Source organism: Nannobrachium achirus (genome assembly GCF_963921795.1).
Source record: "Nannobrachium achirus genome assembly, chromosome: 11".
Taxonomy (NCBI): domain Eukaryota; kingdom Metazoa; phylum Chordata; class Actinopteri; order Myctophiformes; family Myctophidae; genus Nannobrachium; species Nannobrachium achirus.
In genome coordinates, this window is record NC_137820.1 from 34132165 (window position 1) to 34159563 (window position 27399).

The following is a 27399-nucleotide window of genomic DNA, read 5'->3' on the forward strand; positions in this document are numbered from 1 at the left end:
CTTTCAAAAATATTGTTTAAAAATCTGTCAAACATTAGTGAGGACCTGTTATATGAAGATAGGTTGAAAAGTGGCTAAGTCGTCTTTTAAGATACACAACTGTATCCCAAAGCTTTAAGAATGTACAAGAATCTTGAATGTACATTCTATTTTCTGTGATCAAGGGACGTTATTCTAACTGCTCCATTAATGATAACTGTTGAAGGCTGGTTGTGTTGCCAGGTATGATGAGAGAATCAAGAATAAACAAGGTTATTTGTCACTCACTCATACAGGTAGTAAAAATGTTGATCATGTCTTTACCTATAGCCCCATTCAGAGACAATTGAAGGGGCACGATACCCTGGCCTAAAGGCCGAGTTTGTTTTCCCCACGGTCACTCAAGTCAATATTGTCATATATCTTACTAAGACCATTTTGGCATTGAAATGGTGTTTTTTCTAAGTACGTACTAGTGATGACTGAGGCATGGGATTGGCTATCTTGATCTAAATCAAACACCCATTATTAATTCGATTAGCTGCAGCTGTGTTGCTCACAGAATACTATATGGTGGTCAGTCTTATACAGGCTGCTACGAGAGTTTTTTTTCTCCTTTTACCTACCTGGAAAACAAACTACAAAACCATCCAAGGTTTCATTACCCTTGCCTTTCAATATACTGGATTGTCAGTTTAAACAATATCATTTCACATTGTAAAATGTACCAACATGATCAATGGTCAAGTATGAACCCTTTTATAATAAAACATACAAAGCCAAGAACTAAAAACAAAACAAACCTTTTAAAAACTCAGTAAGCTATCCATAATAACCATGTCATTCACACAAGTATGCTACAAGTACGCTCTGCACTCAGTAACAATGCTGTTTTTAGCACCATTACTGTTAAGGCTGAATTAAAGTGCAAATCAAAATTCATCGACATTCTTGTGATTGAAAATATCGAATCCTGATCATTTCAAGTGTTGTGCAGTGTAATGATGAGCCTGCAGTTCAAGGGGACCTAGATTAGAAAGCAGTGCCTTATTACATGACACCCCCTTACAATTACACTAAAGACAAATTGAGCTCCCCTGAATCTGGCTTCACTGGGTGCAGTAAACTGTATGCCGCAATACAAAACGTCCTTTCTTTCTCATTATTAACATGAGGGCATAATACAGTTTGTCTGTCCAAACCAACCCTAATACTTACTCTACAGTATAGCAGTGGTTCTCCACATGGTGTCCAGGGACCCCCAGGGGGTCCTTGAGACCCGGGTTCCAGGTGCTCCCTAGCTAAATGATGGATAATTTAGGAACCGTAAGCGTCTGTAACTCCAAGAGTGTACTCCCATTACAGTGACACAAAGACATTGTATCATCAACATGGTGGTTCCGAGGCCTAATGCATATCAAACCCGGGTGTTCTTGAAATTAAAACGTTTGACAATCACATCTCTAAAGGGAGTTCTCAGAGACAAACTTGTCCCATCTTCTTTGCCACAACGCCAAGGCTTTCTGTTGCTGTTCCTGGGATAAGGAACTGTACCTGAATGAAACACAGAAGGGGACATGTCAAGCACTCAGTTATAATAATGATCATCATCATAAATTTGATTTATAATGCACTATACATTTGAAACAAATCTCAAAGTGCTTGTGATTAAATAAGATTTTTAGGATGGTACTTATATGAATGGCATTATTACAATTTATTTTTCTTTTAACCCTAAAGACAGAGTTATATTTATTTGGGCGCAAGTGGCTTGCACCGAAAACAGACAATCTAAAAACTTCCAACATGTGAGCTGGTAGATCTGCTATTTTCAGTGCACAACACAGGCATAAAACTAAGTATACATCAGGCAAGCTTTTCCTAGTTTAAGCCCAACTACAAATATTTTTACAACCATAAAACAGCCATCTCTCTTATTTAAATCCTTTTATCAGTATTTACGTAGTTACTGCACTTTGGCTTTGGTAGAATACGGTATTTATTTACAGAATACGGATGATACAATCACACAGAGTTATAGTGCTTTAATACCAAAGATGTGTTTCAAGTTTTTATTTACGCGCGACCCGCTGCATGCTGTCTGCAGAGACGGGCTTGATGGAAGATTTCTCTCTTCGCCTCCCTTCTACATCGTGAGCCGGTTGGTGAAACAAATATTCAAATATTTGAATATCAAAGTCACTATTCGATGTTGTTCACCAAAGTCGAATATTCGCTTATTAAAATGTTTTCATTGTTTTCTCTTTAAAAAATATATAGTTTATAAAGCTTGGCTAGATAGTAGATAGTAAGTCATAAGAATGAGTTGTCAATGCCCCTGGTGGATGAATTTGTTAATGCTCTATACCAGGGCTTCTCAAACCTTTTTAGGCAGTGACCCCCAAAATAGACATATTTGAACTGGGGACCCCCACCCTGACAAGCACTTGGAATTGTAGGTATTACATTTAATGTGACTCGGTTCCACAGATAAATATTGTGAAATTAGCAGATCTACATGCTCACAACGCCTCGCAACGCAAGGCGTTGTGAGCGGCTGTGTGTGGCTATTTTCACAATGTTTGCCTCTTGCTTACTTAATATTTGACAGTTTGGCCAGTCCTGTCGAATATTCAACTATTCGAGTACTTTGAGGTCGAATAATTTGAATACTAAAAATCACTATATGAATGCCCTAGCATGCACGCACACGCACACAGCCTCACCTGATAGAGTTCATTGCCAGTTGTTTGAGGGTGCCGATGTGGGACCTCATGCCTCCGAAGCCCACAAACGCTTGGTAGAAGTCGTCGGAGAGGCCGGAGGAGCCCAGCTGGGCTGGGTCGTCAGAGCTGATGACCACCGGGTGACCCTCTGAGATCAACACAGCTGCAGGGTGGTTCCTCAGATCTGCAACCAGCTTCAACACCTGGGGAAGGATCACAAAGGACATTCTGAAGATGCAGGAATGATGATCTCCACCTCTTAGATTTGACTTTATTAACAAAAATGCATACATGACCATTTATTTGTACATACTGTATCTGTCAAAAGTTTAAAAAAAAAGTACAATTTAGCCAAGGGTGTTTCAACAATTAACACATCGGGTGCCCAGAATTATTCAACGTTTAATTTGCTGGTGCCCATGGCAACCCGCGGGCACACGTAAACATCAAAGAGATTGGCGCGTGGGCACCACGTGGGCGTTTAATGTGTTAAGGTTACCCATAGTGATATGATACTGAACCTTAGTTCAGTATCATGCTTTTAACTCATTTACTGCCTATGACAAGTATGACGAGTTATATAAGTTTGTCCGTTGTGCCTATGACGAGTATGACGAGCTTTCAATATGCTGTAATAAAACAACTTACACAAGGCATGCATCTACTGTCACTATGGATAATGGAGGGCTGTTGTTTTTTGTTGCTTATGACGGCAGGATTGTAGCGCGAATGCGATCCGTGAACCGTCGTGCACGATGTGCACGCAAGCGCCCAAGTTAAAGGTAAACAAAACGCCGGCAGTTTGTCGCAAAAGAAGGGGGGTCAAAATCGCAGTCAATGAGTAAATAAACGGCTGAACGCGAACCTACCTGGTTGGAGATTGGGCACACCTCTACAGCCACGCCTCTCTTCCTGGATATCTGCCTGGCAACCGGGTGGCGAATCAGAGCAAAGCCGTGGCCGATGCGGGAGGTGTTGAACAGCAGTGCATCCAGTATGTTCTGGTCCACCGCGGTGCCCTCCAGATCTAACATGTGGAAGAACAACTGGAATGAATGTCGTCTGATGTATGTTATCACAGTGGTTCACCCCCACTGGGTTTCAGGGTCTCCCCAGCTAAATATGTTAACATAGCAATCACGATCAGTTTAACCACATGACCCATTTAGTCCTAGAATTATTTAATGCAATAGCTATTGAAAAATAGCAGATCTACAAGCTCACAGCGCGGCACCGCTTGTAGATCTATTTTTGGAGAAAGAAAAAGCGTGATTTTTTTTGCAAGTCTTTCAATATATCTTTTTAAAAGCAAACATTTGTTGCTCAAATATTTGCTTCTGGGGGGTCCCTGGAACAACATATTTTGAGATGGGGGTCCACGGCCAATGTAATTTTAGGGGTCCTTGACATGAAAAAGATTGAGAACCACTGATTTAGAAGAAGGAATTAGAAGACATTTATAATCGGGTCAAAAATATTCAAAGACAAATGTTCACGATTTTTACAAAAATAGCAGATCTACAAGCTTTATCTGCTATTTTTTAATAGATAAAGCATAAAATAATGGTTAAAGTGGCACAGATCTGCGTAAATGGATTAAAGCCCATTATGGTTGAGTGGAGTCCCTCAGGACTCTAATCTAGTGGGTTTTTCGTTTTCTCTCCACTTTAAGTATCTGTGCTGAAAATAGCCGATCTACAAGCTCTCAATGCGTGACGTGCTGAAAGTTTTCCCTCAGAATATGGATCCTGTGGTTTAAGTGGTTAACCACTTTAATCCCGTTTTATACTTAGGCTATAAAAAAAAAAAGCCCATCTACAAGCTCACGACGTGTGTGGCATCATTAAAATTGCATCCCCACCACATATTAAATCAGCAATACCAACACTGCTCACCGGTCTCTCCAGCATGGAAGAAGTATGGAAGAGTGACTCCTCTTTCTCCTGGAAGAGACAACGCCTCCCTGAAATACCAGAGGGATCTACCACTGTCCTCACGACCCACCTACAGAGTACAGCGTACAGAGTAGACACACGCACGCGCGCACACGCACGCACGCACGCACGCACACACAAGAATAAATAAATAAATGAAAACATCAGCCATTTTTGCAGCAAATGCTTTTTCATCAGTTCCGCTACTGTTGTGAATGATGATGATTTAGCTACAGTAGCAGACACTCTTAATATCCACAGCGACCCCCAGTAAACAAACCACAGAGTAATAAGAGGTCAAGTAAACAGTGTGCAAAGAGAACTATTTAGTGCCACAAAGTAACTAAGATACCAGCTAAACATAACACTTAGCATCTATGCTATCTACCCTGGCAGTGGCTCAGGGGTAGAGAAACCATCATTAGAACCCGGAGGGTTCCCAGAGGGTTCTCAGTTCAATCCCCAGAGTTAGTGTCGAAGAGTCCTTGAGCAAGACACTGAACCCCTAGTTGCTCCCGGTGAGCAGGTTGGTGCCTTGCTTGGTTGTTTCCTCTGCTTGGTTTCCTCTCCATCTGTGTGTATGAATGGGTGAATGTAATGCACAATCTATTTAAAGCGCCTTGGATAAAGGCGCTATATAAATGCACCATTTACCATTTACTATAAATAACAATCTTAGAGTTTGTGGACAAGTAAACGATACAGTATGTCTATATACCGGTATCTAAAATGACATCTGATCTCAACAGGTAATCAAACGGCACAATCAGAAATGGAGATATTTGGGTTGTCGTTTTTTTGCTGCTACTTCTGCATTTCTTTCTACATTTGTATTTGTCCTGCTACAGTACTTACAGTACAGCATTTTTCTACCATTGCTACTGCTAGCGTAGTGTCACATACCAAGTCAAATCCAGCCATGGTTTCTGGGAAGTCCCTCTGCAGCTGCATGGCTTCCTCTACAGCAGTGGTCACCATGGTGGCGTTTAGACCCCTGAAATGCACACACCCACCATCAGTGGTGGAAAAAAGTACTCAAATGTTTTACTTGACTAAAAGTACCAATATTGCAATGTAAAAGTCCAGAATTCAAAATGTACTTGAGTAAAAGTATGAAAGTTTTGGCATCAAAATGTACTTAAATTACCAAAAGTAAAATTTTTTTTTTTTTTTTTAAATAGCCCGATCTACAAGCTTGTAGATCAGCTATTTTCAAACAGCCAAGGTTTATTATAATTTATATCTGCTTGTAGATCTGCTATGTTTGAAAAGTCGTGAAAATGTGTGCAAATCTTTTAATATATTATATATGTATTTTTTAAACATTTATAACTCAAATGTTGCTTCTGTGACTAAATATGTTGAGATGTGGCCAAATACATATCATTTTGGGGGTCCTTCACATGAAAATGTTTGAGCACCAGTGTTGTACCCGAACGCGTTCAAAGAACGATCGTTCATGAACACGTTCATATTTTGGGCGAACGTGAACTGAACGTAATTGTTTTCGCTTGATGAACGATATTGTCGAACGCGGTCATTCTGACGCCCGTGAATGACGTTCGTCGGCGTTCGTCGGCCGTTCATGCGTCTGTCCTCTCCTCTCTCTTTTCATTCACATGCTCCAATAGCACGCACTGTGTGCCCATTCACTGAGCTGAAGTGTATTCTCTCGGTGGAACACTGTCTTACGGACTAGTATAGCGCTGCCCCTAAGCTCCCGATCCCCCCTCCCCTTTCTACACACAACACTTCAGTTCAGTCTGCACTCTGAGCAGTGAGGGAGAGAGGGGGAAAGTGATCTGCCGTCTCTAAGTGAAGCTGTTAAAACAGGATTTAGATCACTCACTGGAATAATAACTGATCATCATACAGTACATCTTATAATATAGTCTAGCCTACTTCTACCTCTGTTCCTGAAATCCGCGATGTTGTTAGGGTGCTGGGTGCTCCAACTTTCTTGGATCAGATGACAGACTGCACGCACGGTAACACTACCAGGCATAACGATCGACTCGATCGCCTCATTGAAAATGCGCATTTGACACAGATTTGACCACAGGCAATTAACAGCTCAACATTAATAGCAGCTGTTACAAACGTTTGTTTTCTCTGTCTTGTGCACTGTGTCAACTGTTAAATCTGTAACCAAGATGTCAAATAATTCCGTGTTATAGTGCAGTGGTTCTCAACCTGTGGGTTGGGACCCCTAGGGGGATCCCCAATTTTATTTTTTGGGGGGTCCCTGACTCCCCAGTTGTTAAGCTTAATGTTAACATTGTTTTCTCACTCAACAATAAACAGATCAACATACAGTATAGGTGTGGCATCTGCACATTTCTAAAGCACATGTTCACAAGCATGTAGATCGGCTATTTTCACAATCAAACAGTCAAACTAATGTAATGCCAACTCCTATAATTCCAAGTGCTTGTCAGGGTGGGGGGTCCCCAGTTCATATGATTATTTTGGGGGTTGCATCCTGAAAAGGTTGAGAACCACTGTAGTAGTGCAGGTAGGGCCTACTCAGTAGATTCTCTCCACCTTATTTTAAATGACTTGTAAGTTCCACTTCTAGCTAGCTTTCGCCGTGGACTGAAGACTCACCTTTTCAGACTCCACCTAAACCCTTAGCACTACAGAAAAAGAATCAATGAATACATGAAGCTAGTTAGCATTTGTTTTTGTTTTTTAGGTTTTTTCAGAACTTTGATTATATTGTGTTTTTTCTAGATAGATATCCATTTGCATTTGTTATATTGTTGATGATGTACTGACATATTATCTTGTTTATTATTGTGATGTTACCTGCTTATTGTAAGTCGCTTTGGATTAAAAGCGTCTGCTAAATGCCTAAACTGTAAACTGTACTTCTCAAAGGGGCAACTTTATTTGTCAACCTGAATGGCAAGCCTAATATTATTGTGTTCATGTCTTACTTTATTTAATTCATATTTCTTCAAGACGTCGTGTGTAGGCCAGTGTTTTAGACATAGCCTTAGGCCTATTCTATAGATTGCTACACAATAAATGGTAAGGTAAAAAAAAAAAAACATAAATAAAAGAAATACATAAATATATATATATATATATATTTTTTGAAGAATTATGGTTAAAAAAAGAACGAAAAAGAACTAAGTTAGTTCATTTTGGGGAACCATGAACTTTAGTTCAAAATATAGAATCATGAACTAGAAATGAACTAGTTGTGGGCTCGCCTGGAAGGCGAGCACACGTATGTTATCTTCATTATTTATCTATCAGTCAGTCAGTCAGTCAGTATCTCCTCAATATTTTGGCGCGCTTCATCTCTTAAACGCTTACACCTTTCAACACCATTCAAATTTTTATGTGTTCAGCTTACTGAGGACACGTGTGCTTGTACTTTTGGTTTTGAAATGTTTTGTAGTATAAATATAAAAAAATAAAAATGTTTAACTTTAAGCACCCAATGCATTTCCTATAGACCAATTATTTGTTTACAAACATTGAGACTGAATGCACAGCTGACTGTATCATGTAATCAATTCCCAACAGATCCCCAAACCTGTTGTTTTGGGGAGCACTGGTTATTCAACCTCCTCTTGTGTGCTAGTGAGGTGCTCCCATGGGTGCGCCCTTATCGAGACATATATACTTCATTGCGGAACGGTATTCCGCGTCAAGAGTAGCTGATATACAAACTCACATCGCGTCACCAATGCAACCCTTCTGAGCTTGGAGGTCTGCGGCTCTGCGCGCGACACCGTCGCAGGACGCATCATAATTAGGCTTCATGGACTGCAGCTGGGCGAGCAGTAGACGCTCTGGTGATCCAGTGGATCGGGTGGGTGATCAAGAGGAGCGCTCCCTCTGTTCTGATGACGGTGAATGGAGGTGGGGTTTGAAGGACAACTGTTTTGAATCGCTATTATTGTTTACAATCAACAGAAACTAAGGATTATATATTTCAAGAGTGAGAATTTACAGTAAAAATCTTAAGCATTCTTCCTCCACACTGGGAGAAAAACGGCATCTGAAAGTTTGATGGAATGCATTTTTAAACACGAGTGCCATCCATTGCATCCTATGAACGGTGGGGTTCATTTGGTGCCGACCGGCGTGCGCATACTGGTTTATATCAATGTGACGTGGACCATTAAGGCATCTATGGGTTTAGTGAGTGGAGAGAAGGATAATAGACCCATGTTTATGTTAAGGCGCTGTGGCTGCAGTGTTCACACTTCAGATATGCTATCTATATCATTGCGTTCACACAGGTCTGCTCTCTGATTTGATCCAAATGTCTAAGCTGTGTGATGTATAAAACTATAGTTATAGTTAAAACTATAAATAAATGTCCCTCTCCACTCTACTGATTACACAGCTGTGATCAAGAATCAAGTCCGGGCGATGGGATGTAAATCCCATAGCCATATATCCTAGAGCCCGCAGGGACAGTCAGCCATATTAGTGGTTGTTGTTGGTTGTCAGGGAGATATCAAAACCAATGCATTTCCAAGTCAGATCCACAAACACAATAAAAGCCATGCTCCACTCCTCAGTCTGGAGTGGCCACATAGAAGAACGCCTTGGTTATAGACATAGTGGAGGACAGATGTGATCTGGGATTGTTAGCCTACAGTATATGCACTCAATATACTCCACTACAGTTGGAGTCCATTTGACAGTTGCTGGTTCCCAAACACAGAATCAAAAATGTAGATCTAGAACACATAGAATATGTACAGTACAGTAAGGTTCAGTAGAGTACAGTAAAAGTACAGTAAGGTTCAGTAGAGTACAGTAAAGTACAGTAAGGTACAGAAAGGTACAGTACAGAAAGGTACAGTAGAGTACAGTACAGTAAGGTACAGTAAAGTACAATACAGTACAGTAAGGTACAGTAGAGTACAGTAAAGTACAATAAAGTACAGTAAAGTAGAATAAAGTACAGTAAGGTACAGTGGAGTACAGTAAAGTACAGTAGAGTACAGTAAAGTACAGTATAGTAAGGTACAGTAGAGTACAGTACAGTACGGTACAGTAGAGTACAGTATAGTATAGTACAGTACAGTACAGTAAGGTACAGTAGAGTACAGTACAGTAAGGTACAGTAGAGTACAGTAAAGTACAGTAAGTTACAGTAGAATACAGTACAGTAGAGTACAGTAAAGTACAGTAAGTTACAGTACAGTACAGTACAGTAAGGTGCAGTACAGTATAGTAAGGTACAGTACAATACTGTAAGGTACTGTACCTTACAGTACCTTAAAGTATCCTATTTGTTGGGTTGGAATCGAGCCCACACTGTTTCGAAGGAACAGTATTTCTAGTTCCTTTTAGAAGTTCTGAACTTGAACTTGAACTAGTTCGTTTTTAAAGTGAACTTTCCCAACACTGACCACTGACATAGAAACATGTCCAAAAAAACCTTGGAGGGATTTGAAATATTTATATTTATGATTTTTCAAAAATAGCAGATCTACAAGCTCGCAGCGCGGCACTCGGTGCCGCGCTGTGAGCTTGCATATCTGCTATTTTTACAAAATAATGAAGAACATTCATGGGGGGCCCGCAGTGAATCCTTGTACCCAGGGCCCAGAATTTGGTGCGACACCCCTGATAATGGTGATGGGGAGTTTGGATACTGTGTGTAAAAGCAGGTCACCTGTGCACAGTGAAGATGATCCTTGCCCCATAGAAGTCTGGGTGTTGCTCTGTAAACTGTCTGGTAACATCCTGGTAGGTCTTCATGCCCCACGCTCTGCCATGTGTGCTTCCATCCAGCTCATATGTCTATGGAACACAGATAGCATGTCATTAGAAGAAATACGAAAACTCTGACAATTTCCATTGAACATATGATTAGTATGTGTGTGTGTGTGTGTGTGTGTGTGTGTGTGTGTGTGTGTGTGTGTGTGTGTGTGTGTGTGTGTGTGTGTGTGTGCTAGGGCATTCACCAAATATTCGAATATCAAAGTCACTATTCGACGTTGTTCACCGGAGTCGAATATTCGCTTATTTTTATTGTTTTCTCTTTAAAAAATATATAGTTTATAAAGCTTGGCTAGATAGGAAGTCATAAGAATGAGTTGTCAATGCCCCTGGTGGATGAATTTGTTAATGCTCTATACCAGGGCTTCTCAAACCTTTTCAGGCCGTGACCCCCAGAATAAACATATTTGAACTGGGGACCCCCACCCTGACAAGCACTTGGAATTGTAGGTATTACATTTAATGTGACTCGGTTCCGCAGATAAATATTGTGAAAATAGCAGATCTACATGCTCACAACGCCTCGCAAGTCCGCCTCTTGCTTACTTAATATTTGCCAGTTTCGCCAGTCCTGTCGAATATTCAACTATTCGAATACTTTGAGGACGAATAATTCGAATACTAAAAATCACAATTCGTGAATGCCTAGTGTGTGCCACTTCTCCTACACATTTGATTGGACAGTGCTTAGCCTATATGAAGTATGTGAATTTACTTTCAGCAATGTTTGTGTTTGGTTTGCCTGTATCCTGTCATTCTGCGATGTTTGGGCAAAACGGTGTCTTGTCAATAACAATATTTGACCTGCCTGTAGCATTTTTTAAGACATTTGAACTTTGCATTTAAGACCTTTCAAGTCCTAAGGCTATCTCTAGCCATGTTCCATTCACCTCCGGGAGTAGAGCCCTTAACTCCAGGTACATGATGTTGTCGGCGTAGAGCCTCATAAGGCCTTGGTGGTAGTAGTCCCTGAAGACTGGAGCGTGTGTGACCAGACCCCAGGCTGCCATGAAGGTCTGTTCGAACCTCTTCCACACCACGTCCTGGCTGGGATACGCCACGTCCGGGTCCTCCTCCGTGAACAGAGTGAGGTTGGCCACGATGCTACAGGCACACAGAGGAAAAGAAGCCAATTGTCATCGTGAGACAATAGTTAACATTTTCATATCGTCTCGGTCTATGAGTTGGGGACAATATGCACAAAATAACTTCATTTAAGGTTAAATGTGCAACTGCCATCCCCTGATGCCCCAAACGACACCCCCTGGCACCCCGACTACATCCATCAGTAGAGAACATGTTTTTTTTTTTTTATCCCACGATTTTGTAACCCATTTTTCACCCAGTGCCAATTGCCTAAGCTGCTCTCCCTCTGCCAACCTGAGGAGGGCCCCGAACTGAGTTCATGCTTCCTTCAGTGCAGGCGGCTTCTTATCACCTGACAGGGGGAGCTTCCCTGGTTGGACGTATCGCGTGGAAGGAACACGTCATTCCAACCAGTTCCTTTCCCCCTCCATCAAGGCGCCCCGGCTGGCCAGGGGGAAGCAGTACAGAGACCAGGATTACTGCATGTGTTTTGAGGGTATCTACCCTAGGAGACACGGGGAGAACATGCAAACTCCACACAGAAAGGCCCTTTCGCCAACCCCACCTAGGGTGTGGGCGCTGATGACGCAGAGGAGAGAACACGCCCCCATCGCTCCGCAGTGGGAATCGAACCTAGGACCTTCTAGCTATGAGGCAACAGCGCTACCAACATCTCCACTCGCCAGTAGAGAACATGCTACCTGTCGTCCAGGTCGGTGGCGTTCCCCAACTTGGCCCTGAGGCGCTCCAGCAGACTCCAGGGAGAGCAGAGCGGCAGCGGCTGGGGCTGGCCGGAGGAGAAGACGAAGCGGAGGGACCGGTCAGCCGCGGCGAAGCACATGTAACAGTGAGGTCTGTAGGTCACGTTCTTCACCAGCCACTCCACCTCCACCATGGAGAAGTCGTGGACATGCAGCGCTGCCCCTGAACACCAAAAAGTGAAAATGATTCAATATTATAGGGTGCATTCAGAAATGCACTCGGAGAGCGCTGGAGTGCACCCCCAGGCGCCCTCTGGTCGTTCAGAAATTCAGAATAGGGCTGCAACAGTTAATCAAACTAGTCGATTTAATCGCTTATAATGAATAACTAATCATTTAATAATAAATAATATATTAGTAATCGATCCTTTGTCATTATACGCAAAACATTATTTGTTGACGATGGATTTTTTTGTCGTCTCTGTCCAAAACTGTTACTTTTCAGAACTCAAATTCAAAAATATAAAAAGTAGCAGATCGACAAGCTCAAAACACGTCGCATTGCTCTGCGTTGGAAGCTTGCAGATCTTCTATTGTTGATACTTTTGTGTGACACTGTAGTATGACCATGCAGGGCTAGGCATTAATTTACGAAGAATCACAAAAAGTTCATTTATGGAGATAAGAGGTTTCTGCCCAACAGCAATGATACATAAAAATGTGCTTTCCAATTATTCTATAGAATAATCACTGAGAAGATAATCAATAGTTGCAGCCCTACACCAGTGGTTCTCAAAGTGGGGTCCAGGGTCCCCCAGCTGCCCTTAGGAGTTACGAGTCTGTAACTCTGAGTGTACAAATGGAATCAAATGGACCCGTTCCATTTGGTTCACCCTCAAGAGTTACATTTTGAGGTAAAACAATACAATTAATAATCATATTGTGGCTGTCGGGTGGAAACCATTTTGTCCAAAACTATTACTTTTCAGGATTCAAGATAAATTGAAGCAAAAAACTAGTAGATCTGCAATTTTGATGTGATCTGATCAGCAATTTTTGCTACTTTTGTATGACACGATGAAGTAGGGAATACATTTTTTGGGAATAAAATAAAAACATACGTTTTATACGTATACGCTATACAATAATAGTGATAAGAGGCTTCTGCCGAGAGCAATGATATCTAAGCAGGGGGTGGTCCTTGACCCTAAAGGAACCAGTCTACAGTGGGTGCAGTATAAGCCAGTGGTTCTCAACCTGGGGGTCGTGACCCCTGGGGGGGTCCCCAAATTATTTTGGGGGGGGTCCCCAGATGATTAACTTAATGTGCAACATTGTTTTCTCACTTAACAGTAAACAAACAAACAGCATAAAGTTTAAGTGTATAGAGGGTATCTGCACATCTCTAAAGTGACAATTTAAGGACTTTTCAATACCTCTAAAATGACAAATTAAACATTGGTGAAATTGTCAAATATTAGAGGCAGAAATTGTGAAAATAGCTGATCTGTTGCGAGGCGTTGTGAGCATGTAGATCTGCTATTTTCACAATAGAACCGTGTTACACAAAATGTAATGCCTCAACTCTTGTCCCCGTTCAAATATGATTATTTTGGTGGTAATGGCCTAAAAAGGTTGAGAACCACTGCTATAGGCTACCCTTTGGCATGCTGCGCAGTAGACTGTAGATGGGACTGTTCCTGATGAGCTGTCTGGCCTTGAAGAAGTGCATGGCGGGAGGGAAGTCCTCTCTGGACATCTCCTGTTCCTTCAGCTTCTGCAGACGGTCTCCCAGCCGCCGCTCCGCCTCCGTCACCACCAGCTGTCCTCCTGTCTGCATCGCCTCCTCCTGCTGCATGAGCGCCTCCCTGTGGCTGGGACGCAATGGTGGAAAGTTACTGACCCATTTAGGCCTGAAAAATAGATAAACATTTCTACAAAGTCCTAAAGTTTTTTTCTGAAAAACACACGTTTCGATGATCATTGGTGCTCAAACCTTTTAATGTCAAGGACCCCTAGAATTGTATGTATTTGCCGAGTCCCATCTCAAAATATTTAGACCCCCCCCCCCCCCCCCCCCCCCCAGAAGCAAAGATTTACAAGTGGGCCTATATATATTTAAAGATTTGCACAAATTTTCACGATTTTTCAAAAATAGCAACATCTGCTTGTACATTTCTTTTTTTTTTAGTTTAAAGCATAAAATAATGGTTAAAGTGGTACAAATCTAATGTAACAAAGTACATTTATTGAAGTACACTTTTCAGGAATTTTTACTTTATTGCATTTCCAGTATTTCCAGTTTTCAGTACTTTTCTCAGAGGCAAATGTTGTACTTTTACTCCACTACAATTAGGCTATTAGAAAACCTTAGTTACTTTGTATATTTTGAACACATTTTACATTATTAATCACTTCAGCTTTGTATAGGCTACATTTCGGCCATGTGAAAAAACATTTTAGTTAACTGAAATAAAAATGAAAATGGGGCATTTTACAAATGAATAAATAACTCAAACTATATTGTTTACATAAAAAACAAACAAAAGCGTATCCTTAGTTTTAGTCTTAATAATTCATACATAAACCTATTTTTTGCGGGTGGTTATGAAAACTATCTATTTTATAATAAGTTTTGACTGTGAAATTATTTAACACAATATTACTAATAGACCACTTAAAAAAATAGAAACTAAGTCTTTTTAACTAATACAAAACAAACGTAACCAGCAAACCCACTATAAAAACTAAACTGAAATTGAAAACACAGTGAAAACCAAATAAAAACGAATGAATATAAATGCAAAAACTAGAAGAACCTGGGGTCAGGCATTGCGGTGCCCAGTGTCACACAGCACAGTAGAATACACAGCACGGCCACGGGGTGTCGCTGTAGCTGCACCATGATCACGTTGTTGTTGGTCCCACTGGTGGTGAGCTGAAGACTGAAGAGCAAACTAAACATAACAGGAGCAGGACACAGACAGATCACAAGACACAAGTTCACAAAAAGAAGAACTCTCAAGTTTCACAAACTGACTACGGACCACAAAGTCTCAATTTAAACTACAGGTGTCAGGTGCACAAATAACATGAATCAGATTATCAGCGGAGAGTGCGAGTTGAGTTGATGGTTCTCAACAAATTAATCAAATAAATACGTTTGGTGTCAATATCAATAACACTCATGTAGACGTTGAAAAAAAAATCAACATCAAATAAACTTGTAGTGATGTATGATTAACAATCAGTCAGCTGTTAACTTGTCGTCAATCATGCAATGTTGTAAACAAAATAAAGGCGACATAAACTCAACTGTTGATCGGGGCAGGCTGCCCTACTACTCGTTTTGTCACACCAACGATCGACTGACTGGTTGTACTTGCAGCTATTTTTGCCAGGCTACAAAAAAAAAAAACAACAACACTACACTACAATGTAACAACGCCATAATAATTAGCCTATAATAATCTTGACTGATCTATTCTTAACACGGACAATACGAAACAATGTAGCGGATCGTCATATAGTGTCACAGTAACAACAATCACAACAATCGAAGTCGGGATCGTCCATTTATACATAGGCCTACCTTTGGTTTCCAGTGAAAACTGATGAAATGCAGAACGGCTTTGATTAAAGAGCAAGCAGTCAGCCAGAAACAAAACAAGACAAAGCAGCCGTGTGTTTTCTTCCTGTTTTGGGGGCAGGCTGCTGCCTGCTGCTAGATTAGTGGCTCTACGTCACTGGTGGGTGGTTCCCAGAGACCCAGACACAGGGTCGGGATCCATCTGTGGGTCGTGGACACGTTTTTTGTGGGTCCCTTTACATTTTGTAAAAAAAAAAAAAAAAAAAAAGGAATTCCATAAACAAATGTTTAAGAAGTATAGTGAAAGGGGGCGCCTGCTGGCCTACCGGTCCAGGTGCATACCACAGGCCAGGGACGGACTGGGACTAAAATTCAGCCCTGGCATCTTGGCCAGACCAGCCCCCACAACCAGCGCACGCGAGGATACTCTACCGGTCGAGGGCGGCACATATGTAAATACACAAGTGTTTAATACCACAACTTTTACAGACAACAAATGATAATACACAACTACACAATCCATAAATTGTATAAGTTAGCATACAGTTCTCACCACCAACAAGTGGAGTATGAATATGAGCCTTTTACAGACAACAAATGATAATACACAACTACACAATCCATAAATTGTATAAGTTAGAATACAGTTCTCACCACCAACAAGTGGAGTATGAATATGATTAGTGCCAAAATGTGTCAGAACTTTGGCTATTTTATTTTTATTTTATTTTTTACACCAGCCCCCCCAGCCCCCTAGCCTACCAGCCCACCGGGCAAATGCCCTGTATGCCAGATGGCCAGCCCGCCCCTGCCACAGGCTCAGAGTAGCCTGACAGCGTGTCGCTGGTTCGAGTCCCAATCCAGACCACCTTTGCCCATCTCTCTCCCCATTTCCTGTCAGTCTACTGTCCTATCAATAAAGGCATAAAAGCCCCAAAACATATCATGAAAATAGCCGATATACAAGCTTGCGATGCGTTGTGAGCTGGTAGATCTGCTGTTTTCACTAGTTTGGGTCCCGGGCAATAAACGTCCGATTTCTTTTTTGGAAGCTAAAAGGTTTGGGAACCACTGGTAGAAGATCCGATAGAAGCACATGACAAAACCCTCAATGTTTGTTTAAAAGCTGCGATCCATTTTTTTCAATGGCCCTGTCATAACTGATCATTTTACAGACCTTTTCTCTGTTTGCATTTCATCAGATTCAGTCATTCAGAATGGTTGAATCTGTTATGGATAATAGATGTTGTTTAGCCTGCCTGTCAGAACGACTGCTGTGAAAAGGGTCCAGCATTCTGTACAACCTAGACGAACCAGTTAACTGTACTTTTAAACTGGGACACTGCCCTCAAGGGCGTCACACAGGGGGGGAAAAGTGGGACTGAGTTACTAGGGCCCAAGGTGGAGGGGCCTTAATTGAAAAAAAAAATAGCAGATCTACAAGCTCACAATAGTAGATCTACAAGCTCACAACGCAGCACTCGGTGCCGCACTGTGAGATCTGCACTGAGATCTGCTAACATTTTTGCAATTCTTTGAATATATGTATTTTGTAAGCGAACTTTTGTAACTAAAATTTTGCTTCTAGGGGGTCCCTGGAACTACATTTTTTGAGATAGGGTATCATTTTGGGGGTCCATGACATGAAAAAGTTTGAGCACCACTGACGTAGAAACAGATTTTTCAAAAAACCTTAGAAGGATTTGAAATATTCAGACTTTTCACAATTTTTCAAAAATCTACAAGCTCACAGCATGGCACTCAGTGCCAGGCTGAGCTTGTAGATTTGCTATTTTTCAATAGTTAACGCACAAAATAATGCGTTCCCAGTCTAAATGGGTTAAATCCCCACCCCTATGAAGAACATTCATGGGGGGCCCACAGTGAATCCTTGTACCCAGGGCCCAGAATTTGGTGCGACGCCCCTGACTGCCCTTCTTCTTTGCAAACGTCTTCGGTGAAAACAAAGAACTGCTGCCCGCCACGAGACTCGTGTTCAGGAAAAGTTATTTATTTCTAAGAAATGTACAGTATAGAAAATACTTCGGTCCATTTCCAAAATAATCTATGTCAGTCAGATAAGAACTTGTAAACTGTCACATAAAAATGAAACATACAGGGTCTTTTTCCAATGCTGCAATGTTGCCAAGCTACTGAGGTAAAAGTCAACTGCTTTTAACAAAAAAAATTAAAAGTAGAAAATAAAACAAAGAGAAACAACAGACATCACATTAATATTACAAAAAAGTCAACAAAAAGAAAATGTACAAAAATTCATAAAAAGAACAAATAAATATGATTCACATTTAATCACATCTAGATGGTTTCACTAGTGCAGAGATGATGATGATGATGACAGCAGAGTGAAAGAGCGAAGTGAAAGATGCTATACCGACTTTCAGATCCTCCGGTCCGGACAGCATGGAGCCTTCACACACCAGAAATAAACATCTGTAAAACCTCCAAAACAGTATCGCAAGCTCACAGACCGTTAACAAACAATATGCCATCCTTCATACACTGGACAGCGCAAGTTATCACACACTATGCCTCCATGATGGCCACCTATCAGGCCTGCTAAATGAAAAATGAAGGGGGGAGAGGGGGGAAAAAAAGAACACGTCCTTGTATAAGCATTGTGACACATCTATATAACATTGTCTCACAGCATCTAGAACTTTCCTATTCCACTGTCCCTCCTTAAAATGTTCCCTTGCGAGGGCATTATATTGTTGACAATTTCTATGCTGGCTAATATACACACCCTATAAACTGTACAACCATGGGAATACTGCCTACAGCTTGTCTAGTTTCAACAAACTCAAGAGGGCTGGAAGGAATGCAATCTGTACAGCTGAAGAGACAAACAAAACACCAACACAAACATAAAAACACAGAGTCCCTTTCTGATGACATCCGACCGACATGATAATATTATGTCCATTCTCCATCCTCCCATGATGAAGACATTCACAATGACCACAGGAACAGTCAGTGCACAACGCCAACACAAAACACACCGGCTCCACTTCTAAAGGTCTTGTTGCTTTGAAAAGACAAAACACTCTCACTGAGGAAGAGTCAGAGCATCGCATGATGAAAAGCACATTCATTTGAGGTTAGTTAGTGCAGTGGTTCTCAACCTGTGGGGCAGGACCAACTGGCAGGCCGTGATGATATTGCAAGTGGGCCCCACATATTGGCAAATTCATAGCATAGCATTAATATAATAGAAATATATATATATGCAAAACAAATGGGGTAATGGTGTTTTTCTTTGAAACCTTGATCAAAAAGAAATACGTTATTTGTGATAAATAGGAATTTAAAGTATATAATGTTAGTTCCACTGATCCATGCCTGACATAATTGATTGATTGATCATTAAAATAATGCTATGAAAATTAACAGCGCCAATTTGACCACTTTACTTTTTAAGTGGTCAGATCTCAGATGGGTGGGCCATGAAAGCTTTGAGATTTGCCAGTGGGCCCTGATCCGGAAGAGGTTGAGAACCACCGAGTTAGTGCATCGTTCTGCAAACTGACTTTCGTTTTATTCGGTTAAAGATTGATCAGAAAGCCATCCAATTATAAATTCCAAACGTCTCCTAAAGTTGGAGAGGATCAGCTGGTGCTGAAAATGTCAAATTATGGGAGACAAGCGCCAGGCGGAGCCAGAGAGTAAAAAACGGCAGGACTTAGTGGTTGCCAATGACTGGCTAAATGAGGTAGATTGGTTTGCTGCCATCACTAGACTGTGGGGCTCATAGGTGCAACATTGATATACGATGGAGAAGAACGTCCAATATCCATTATCCATACAGTTTTGAGACGATACATCAGTTCAACAACAAAAGCCAAAATTACATGTCCAGGACAAAGCCCCGCAATATAAACAAAACAGGAATTAAGATTAACACAATGACATCCATTCCCTATTGAAATAACCTTGACGAAAAAAGGAAAAGCATTCACAAATCACAGAGACAAGCCTTTGCTCGTTGACAGCTAGAAAACGCTGTGGTAAAAGGGTTGGTTGGCAGTCCGAGTTCGGCAAAACATTGTCAGAGGACCGACATCTTAAAACGTCAACATTTTCTTCACAATAAACTTGAGGTGAATTAACATGCCTCGACTCCAGTCCTATTTTCGTTGTGTCGCTCCTTCAAATAATTAATCAAATACCCGTATATAGAAACTGTACACCCTGAGGATATGTTTAGTATATTGAATATTGGGATGAGGAAGCGCTCGAAAACAACCACTGACGACCATATTCACGCAACGGCCATTTTGCTCCCACGTCACACTTGCGTGAGAGCAAAATGGCTGTTGTGTGAATGTGGTCCAAAGGGGCGGTTGTTAATGATATTCTCAAAGAATATATTTCCTAACAAACTACAGTAGAACAACCCTATAAACGAGGAATGCAAAAATGAGATATTTAAAACAAAAGATGTAATTTAAGTAATGATATTCAAAAAATAAGCAGCGGGATTAATCGTCGACCACTGGCAACGTTAACAATGTGGCGGGACGGACTGTCGTATACAAATAGGTATTTGATATTTCCTATTATTACAATGTGTGTACACGTCAATGAGGCGTGACTGTAAAGATGACTCCCTCCGAATTTTGGGCTCAAAGATCTGGCGATTACAGTGAAGAGCTGTATTTAATATTTCTATATGCATATATACAAGAACCAACTTAAGACAAAGGCCACTAAATTCCAGTAGGTACGGACTAATAATATCCCTTGTGCATAGCAGAGTCGGACACAAATAGGCCGTCTCTGCCAGTGACTTTGCTGGTCAAAGACAATTCTTAAACAGTGAAGGCAGCTTTGAACAATGCATACAAAAAGTTCACCCTGGAACTAAAGCAGTATTTGTTTGTGTTTTAGACAGAATAGAAATAGTATCCGGGCCTTTTGATGAGGACATTATTTCGTTTTTGTTCTGATGTCTTGTCCTAGCACGCTTAGCAAAATGTGCCGTTCTCATTACCTACACATTCACACATACATTCAACAACAATTCCAAGGCAACAACAAGGGCCTGTGAGTTGATGGGGTCAGGGGGGAGTCCCTTAGTACCTCCTTTTGTTTTTTTGCACCCGAGTAAAAAAAAAAAAAAAATCCTCATTCTCCGTAGTCCCTTCAGTAGATCGACAGTGAGAACCAGTTTCAGGTCCGTCAAGGACTGCAGTCAATACGCAAGACAACACCGTGTTCAGTGACTAGAAAATGTTATCCCGCTCATTCAGATTGTGACTGCTGGTAAGCAGAAGGCTGTCCAGTGTTCTTGTCTGGGTCTGGCCCTGTAGGACCAGGGGCTCTTAGGACCAGCTGCCTGGTCTGAGGTGAAACGACTCCAGTGGTACAGAAAATAACGGACAGTTCATTTAGTGTGAGCAAATCAACAAGAGGTTTACATGGAACAGGATAAGACAACACCCTACAGACACTCTAGAATAAATATCGCCTCCATCGTCTCCGTCAGGCATGTCAGAAACAGCAGAGGCTTTCTTTTTTAGCCCAGTCACTGTTGGTTCCAGTTGGGAGTGCTGCTTCCTGGTGTGTCATCATGAAAGACCCAACGAGAGGGGCTCCATTTTCTCCCACGCCAGCGTGCAGATCAACGCTCAGAGAGCACAGTCCTGTTTAGAGGCTGCTAAAGATCCATGCTGCTCTTCTTTGTCCAGATGTATCTAGCTGCTCCGTAGCCTGAAAACATAACAAACAACATGGTTCTGTTTTAGGCCTAGAATTAGTGAATGCTTTAACCACTGAAAAATAGCAGATATACAAGCTCACAGCGCGGCAAGTGCCGCGCTGCGAGCTTGTAGATCTGCTATTTTTGAAAAAGTCGTGAAAATGTGTGGAAATCTTTTAAAATGTATTTTCAAAGCGTACGTTTGTAACTAAAATTTTGCTTCTGGGTGGTCCCTGGAACAAGATATTTTGAGATGGGGGTCCGTGGCCAAATAAATATCATTTTGGGGGTCCTTCACATGAAAAGGTTTGAGAACCACTGACATACTGTAGTAGTCTCTCAAGAACAGACTAACTGAGCTTCCAAAGACACTTATAGAATCGGGTCAAAATTCAGATTTTCACGATTTTTCTAAAATAGCAGATCTACAAGCACGCAGTGTGGCACTTGGTGCCGCGCTGTGAGCTTGTATATCTGCTATTTTTCAATAGTTAACTCATACAGTGCCAGGCGACTTTTAGAGCAACTTTCTCACTATGGGCTTCCCTGCCAAGCGACTTTGGGCGACTTTTACTTAGAAAAAAACAAAAAAAAAAAGAAAAATTATTATTATTATTTTTTTTTAAATCTTTTTGGACCCCATTAAATCTAGTAAACATGATTTCAATCGCGATTTTGCATGTTCCACCCCCATACAACCCCATCTTTATACAGGGCAGCCATCTTTGTTTACATAACATGTAAAACATAATGGCTATTATCTCAAGAATGCCTGAACGGATTTCCAATCTTTTTTTTTTGTTTGAAAGCTGTGAACAGCCTGCACAAACATGGTGCATGATCTGTGCATGGGTGTGCATGATCTGTGCACTACAAATTACATGGAAGTCTATGCCAGGCACTAATGCCACTCGAGGGCATTTTTAATTGGCAGTAAGTGAGTTAAAGCATAAAATAATAATACACAATAATTTGTACCCGTTTTAACAATCCTCAATCATCAACCTCAATCATCAATCCTCCAAACTGATCTACTGGCTCACTGACAACTTGATCATCAAGTTGGACAACACTCCACATGTCTGAGGGGCGGATTCTCACTGGGTCCGATTAGTTGCCGTCTCCAGTCTCTCCAAGCTGGCCAGCATTCACATTGGCCATGATTCTTCGATAACTTCAATTCAACTGTAATGGTACTTGGGTGGCTCAAGGGTACGCTGTGAACTACGGGGCTTTGGGAGATACAGAACGTCAATGAGGCTAAGGCATAACTTGTTTTATCTGACATCTAACCTAAATGTATAAATCAGGGGTCTGCAACCTTTTTGAAATTAAGTGCCATGTTTTTATTTTCTAGATAGTCAGTGTGCCATTGTGTCAACAATTAACATACATTTTAATGACACCCCATTAAATATTCAGACATATTTTGAATGTCAAGACATTATTATAACGATCATTAGAGCAATAACCCACCTATCTCCCCAACTCCCTCCCCAGTCAAAGAATGTCGAATTATGTGAAGGATGTAATTTGCTGCAGTTTAGGCGAGTTAAATTAATTGACCACATTTAAAACAATATTTAAAATAAAAAAACCTCTGTCTCAAACTTCTTCCAGTCCCCGGTGCCAATGGATTGCCTCAGGGCCAGCGGCAGGACTCAATGGCTAGTGGGGCCGTCCGTGAGATTAAGGTTGCGATCACTATGCAAATTAGTGTTTCGCCTTCGTTTTCGAGTATTTGCCGACTTCACTGATGGGGACGGGCAGTCTGAGTGAGGGGGATAGGCCCCAGGCGGCCCCCTCGAGTTGCCTACCCCTGGTATAGACCGATAAATAAAACCGGAATACACCGTTACAGCGTTCCAAGCTCCACCTCACAAGCTCTCCTCTCAAATGAGCCCTTGATGTTGTGCTTTTGTGGTGGACTTACTTTGCTCACATGGGTTGGTGGTCACACTCCCTGTTTGCTGCTAGGAGCGCTGGGAGCTGCCATCATCTGCTGCCTGGGGGAGAATCACACACACACACACACACACACACACACACACACACACACACACACACACACACACACACACACACACACACACACACACACACACACACACACACACACACACACACACACACACACACACACACACACACACACACACACACACACACACACACACAGGTACACCAATGTCAACCACTGCTTTCCAATGTAGCTATCATAGCATGAGGGTACAGTCACATCTCTGTGTCAGAAGCGTTGTAGCCACAACAGGTTCCAACTCCTGAGGCATCAGACAAGAAAACTAGACAAGAACAAAACATCAGACAAGGAAACTTAGAAGCCAAATGCATGCAGTACCAACTGGGATCAACCACGGTGTTTGCACTAGTTCAGGGGTCTTCAACAGGGGGTCCTCAGAGTTACTACAGGGGGTCCTCCAAATGTTTCAGTGATAGAAGCTTTTTTTCTCCCTTTCTATATTAACCACTTGAACCCTATCGTCCATATTCGGAGACCTTTAGCCAAAAATAGCAGATCTACAAGCTCGAGCTAGATCGGCTATTTTCGGGTAGACAGTAGAGGTTTCGTGTAGAGGGGAAAAAGAGCAGACTAAGTACAGAGTGGTAGGTCAAGTTTATTAAGTATCAATTGACGGTTCAAGTGGTTAAATATCTGAAAACACAAATTGACATGAATACACTGATGATCGTGCTGTCAAACAATGAAACTAGATGGAATCTATGAAAAGGTTGTGGGGGTCCCTGCTTCATCTTTCTCTCAAGTAAGGGGTCCTTGGCCTCAGCTCCAAGCTTCAGACGCGCTTGAAAGCATCGCGTCAAAACAGGAGCTTCTGAAACATGTGAGACTGTGCCTCCAACCACTTATGGTTATTTCTCACTGCATGATGAAACCTGCTCAACTCTACTTGCTTTACTTAAGTTTTGCACATACGTAGGAGACCCTGTATGCAGCTGGTCATAACAGCCACATCCAACCTTCAGCACGGGAGAGTGATAAACAATGCTAAAGCTAATGTTGTACTATAGAGCAGTGGTTCTAAACCTGTGGGTCGGGACCCCCAGGGGGTCCCCACATTTTTTGGGGGGGTCTCCAGATTACCTTAATGTGCAACATTGTTTTCTCACTCAACAGTATACAAACCAACATAACGTTTAAGTGTATAGAGGGTATCTGCACACTTCTAAAGTGACAATTGAAGGACTTTTTAATCTAAAATGACAAATTAAACATGGGCCAAATTGTCAAATATTAGAGGCAGAAATTTTGCGAGGCGTTGTGAGCATGTAGATTGGCTATTTTCACAATAGAACCGTGTTATACAAAATGTAATGTCTCAACTCTTAGTGCTCGTCAGGGTGGGGGTCCACAGTTAAAATATGATTATTTGGGGGGTCACGGCCAGAAAAGGTTGAGGACCACTGCTATAGAGTCCAACAAAAAACTATTTCTGATAACATTTTATTTGAGAAATAAGCCATGCAGTTGCTCAATACTGATTAATTTCATATTTACAAAAAGGTTTCTGCTTCCAATCTGCTAAGCCCACAAAAAGAAGCAATGGCACAGAGCCTATTGGTCTTCTAGAACAGGGTGCCGTGGCACCCTAGGGTGCTGTGATGCCAGTCCAAGGGTGCCTCAGAATAATTAGATAACATTTTTAATTCATCGATATCACTACATCAATTCACTATGCTTAGTAAAACAGACCTGATTTGCAATGTTCTTTTTCCCTCTATGGCCAACTCTCTTCACCAAAAATAGCAGATCTACAAGCTCACAACGCGTCACAATTTGACGTGTTGTGAGCTTGCTTCCCCCCCAGAATAGGGATGCTGGTGTTCAAGTGGTTAAACGTCAAGTATAAAGTTATTTTCAGTCATTTCTGTGACATAGCCTACCGTATCTCTATTTAAGTTGTGTAATATGATGTAAGATTGTAAAAATGAACAGTGTAATTCAGGGGTGCTGTGGAGAAAAAGTTATTTACAGTTATTCTACACAGAGTATTAAAATATGAATATGAATACAATAAAATAAATAAATGAAAGCTTGTTTACCCTGGGTGCAGGAAGTGTTCAGGGACCAGGCCTCTCTGCTGGATCATCATGCCCTGGTAGTGCCCCCCGGTGGCGTGGGGGTGTCGGTACATGGCCATGCGGGTCTGGCCCGGCGAGTACGGCAGCTGCTGGGGCCTCTGCAGGGCCTCCATCAGGTGCGGGTGGGGTCTCTGGGCGGCGTAGTGTCCTGGACTGGGGTAAGGCTGGCCAGGGTAGGGGGCTCCCCGTCCCCCGTCAGCCCCGCCCCGAGACATCATGTGGGGCGGAGGGACACCGCCCTGCTGCATGCCGGGGTGCACGGCCCGCGGGTCGTACATGAAGCCCGACGCCATGTGTGCGGCGGAGGCGGGCGGGTGCTGCTGCTGGGGCGGTTGGTTGCTGCGGCGCCGCGCCGCCGCGTTGTGGCTGTCCAGGTCCAGGATCTCTTTGGGGCTTTCGGGTCGTTCGTTCTGGTCTTTGATCTCCTCCATCCTGGCCTGCTTGGCTGGGCTGCCACCGGCCTGCTCTCTGCCTTCCCCACCCCTCTCTCCCTGAGAACCCGCCTCCGACACAGGGCCAGGAGGAGACATCAGACCGGCGCCGCCGGAGCCCTCAGAGCCCAGCGGCGACGCGTTGCTCTCCCTCGGCCGGCCGTTCACATTGGCACTGGCCGCGGGCAGGTAGGCTACGGGGGGCATGGGGTGGCGAGGCTGGAACTGAGACCTGTGCCAGTCCTCCGAGGGGTACCCGCCTCGGCCGCTGGCCTGGAGGTGTGCCTGGGCTTGGGGATGGGGATGGGGCTGGGGCGGGTAGTAGTGCTGCTGCTGGAACTGTGGAGGGTACATGTTAGGGTGGGCTTGGGGATGCTGCTGGCCCGCCATGTGGAAGGGGTAGGCGGCGCCACCCTGCTGGTGATAGGCAGGGAAGTGGGCAGGGTTGTGCTGAGGGTTCATGCCCTGGATGGGATAGGGGTGGTGAGTGGATGGAAGCATGGGCCGGCCCATGTTCTGTTGGCTGTAGTGAGGATGCGGCGGGCTCCTCATCCCGTACTGCCCCGCCGCTCCGTTCTCCTGGCCATGGGAGAGCGGGGGCATGGCAGGGGGCATGGCGGGGTTTTGTCCCGACGACGGTGGCCTGCTTTGGCTGCTAGAACCCCCCTTGGGGCTGAACGCTTGCTGCTTATAGATGGCACCAGGAGGCCCCGTCGTCGTCTTCACGGCACCCTGTGGGAAAGGACCGGCGGCTCCCTGCGTGTCCCGCCGGCTGGTGGGCTCGCTGGGTCTCTGATCTCCTCGATCCGCGGGGCTGGGTTGAGGGGGCAGCTGAGGGGGAGCGGGGTGACTGGGCGGCAGGGAGGTGAGAGGCGCCGGCTGGGAGGGACCGGGCTGGGCTCCCTGCGGAGTGCCCGGTGACGGGCCGTGCTGCTGCAGGGGGTTGTGGGGGAAGTGATGAGGAGGATTGGGGGACGACGTCTGTTGCTGGGAGGGGTGCTGCGGGTGCTGCGGCGGGGGGGTGTTCCCACCCATTTGATGCTGCTGCTGCTGCGGTCGTTTGGGGGGCTTCTGGTGGTGCTCGGCGTGGACGCCCTGCTGATGGTGAGAGTTCTGAGGTATTTGCGGAGGCATGGTGACGTGCTGCGGCGGGGGGCTCTGAACGTTTTGGTGCGGGCTGTTCTGTGGCTGTTGAGGGGCCCTGGGCGTGGAGGGCCCAGCAGGGTTGCTGCTGGTGAGGTGAGGGGGTCCCCGGCCCCGGCTCTCTGGCTCCTGGCTCTGCATCTCGGCCGGGCCCTGCGGGTGGGAGGGAGGGCGATATGGAAAAATACAATATCACCATATTTTCCCAAGCTGTA

At 43.2% G+C, this 27399-nt stretch overlaps 2 protein-coding genes across 5 annotated transcripts in view; both read right to left on the reverse strand.

Moving 5' to 3' along the window:
* Nucleotides 1-595: 595 nt before the first annotated feature.
* On the reverse strand, nucleotides 596-15876 carry ada2a (adenosine deaminase 2a). Of its 4 annotated transcripts, none has more exons than XM_080737466.1 (11): nucleotides 15776-15876; nucleotides 15003-15140; nucleotides 13843-14057; nucleotides 12184-12406; nucleotides 11287-11500; nucleotides 10290-10417; nucleotides 5543-5633; nucleotides 4601-4709; nucleotides 3575-3732; nucleotides 2706-2908; nucleotides 596-1533 (listed from the first exon to the last, which is right to left on the reverse strand). In XM_080737466.1, exons 2-11 carry the CDS (start codon nucleotides 15086-15088, stop codon nucleotides 1443-1445), a joined length of 1518 nt encoding a protein of 505 aa, XP_080593592.1. In that variant the 5' UTR covers nucleotides 15089-15140; nucleotides 15776-15876; the 3' UTR covers nucleotides 596-1442. The 4 variants fall into 4 exon arrangements, with proteins under 4 accessions (XP_080593592.1, XP_080593593.1, XP_080593591.1 ...); XM_080737467.1 differs by having other exon boundaries at nucleotides 15003-15128; nucleotides 15776-15782; XM_080737465.1 differs by lacking the exon at nucleotides 15776-15876 and having other exon boundaries at nucleotides 13843-14051; nucleotides 15003-15405.
* Nucleotides 15877-23445: 7569 nt separating this feature from the next.
* The window catches only part of cecr2 (CECR2 histone acetyl-lysine reader), a gene marked incomplete at both ends in the record, with an annotated part of 113478 nt that continues 109524 nt past the window's right edge, over nucleotides 23446-27399 (reverse strand). Inside the window, 2 exons of the mRNA XM_080737023.1 lie at nucleotides 23446-23497; nucleotides 25572-27337. Of these exons, the coding sequence (XP_080593149.1) occupies nucleotides 23446-23497; nucleotides 25572-27337 (1818 nt within the window). The remainder of the gene's footprint in view (nucleotides 23498-25571; nucleotides 27338-27399) is intronic.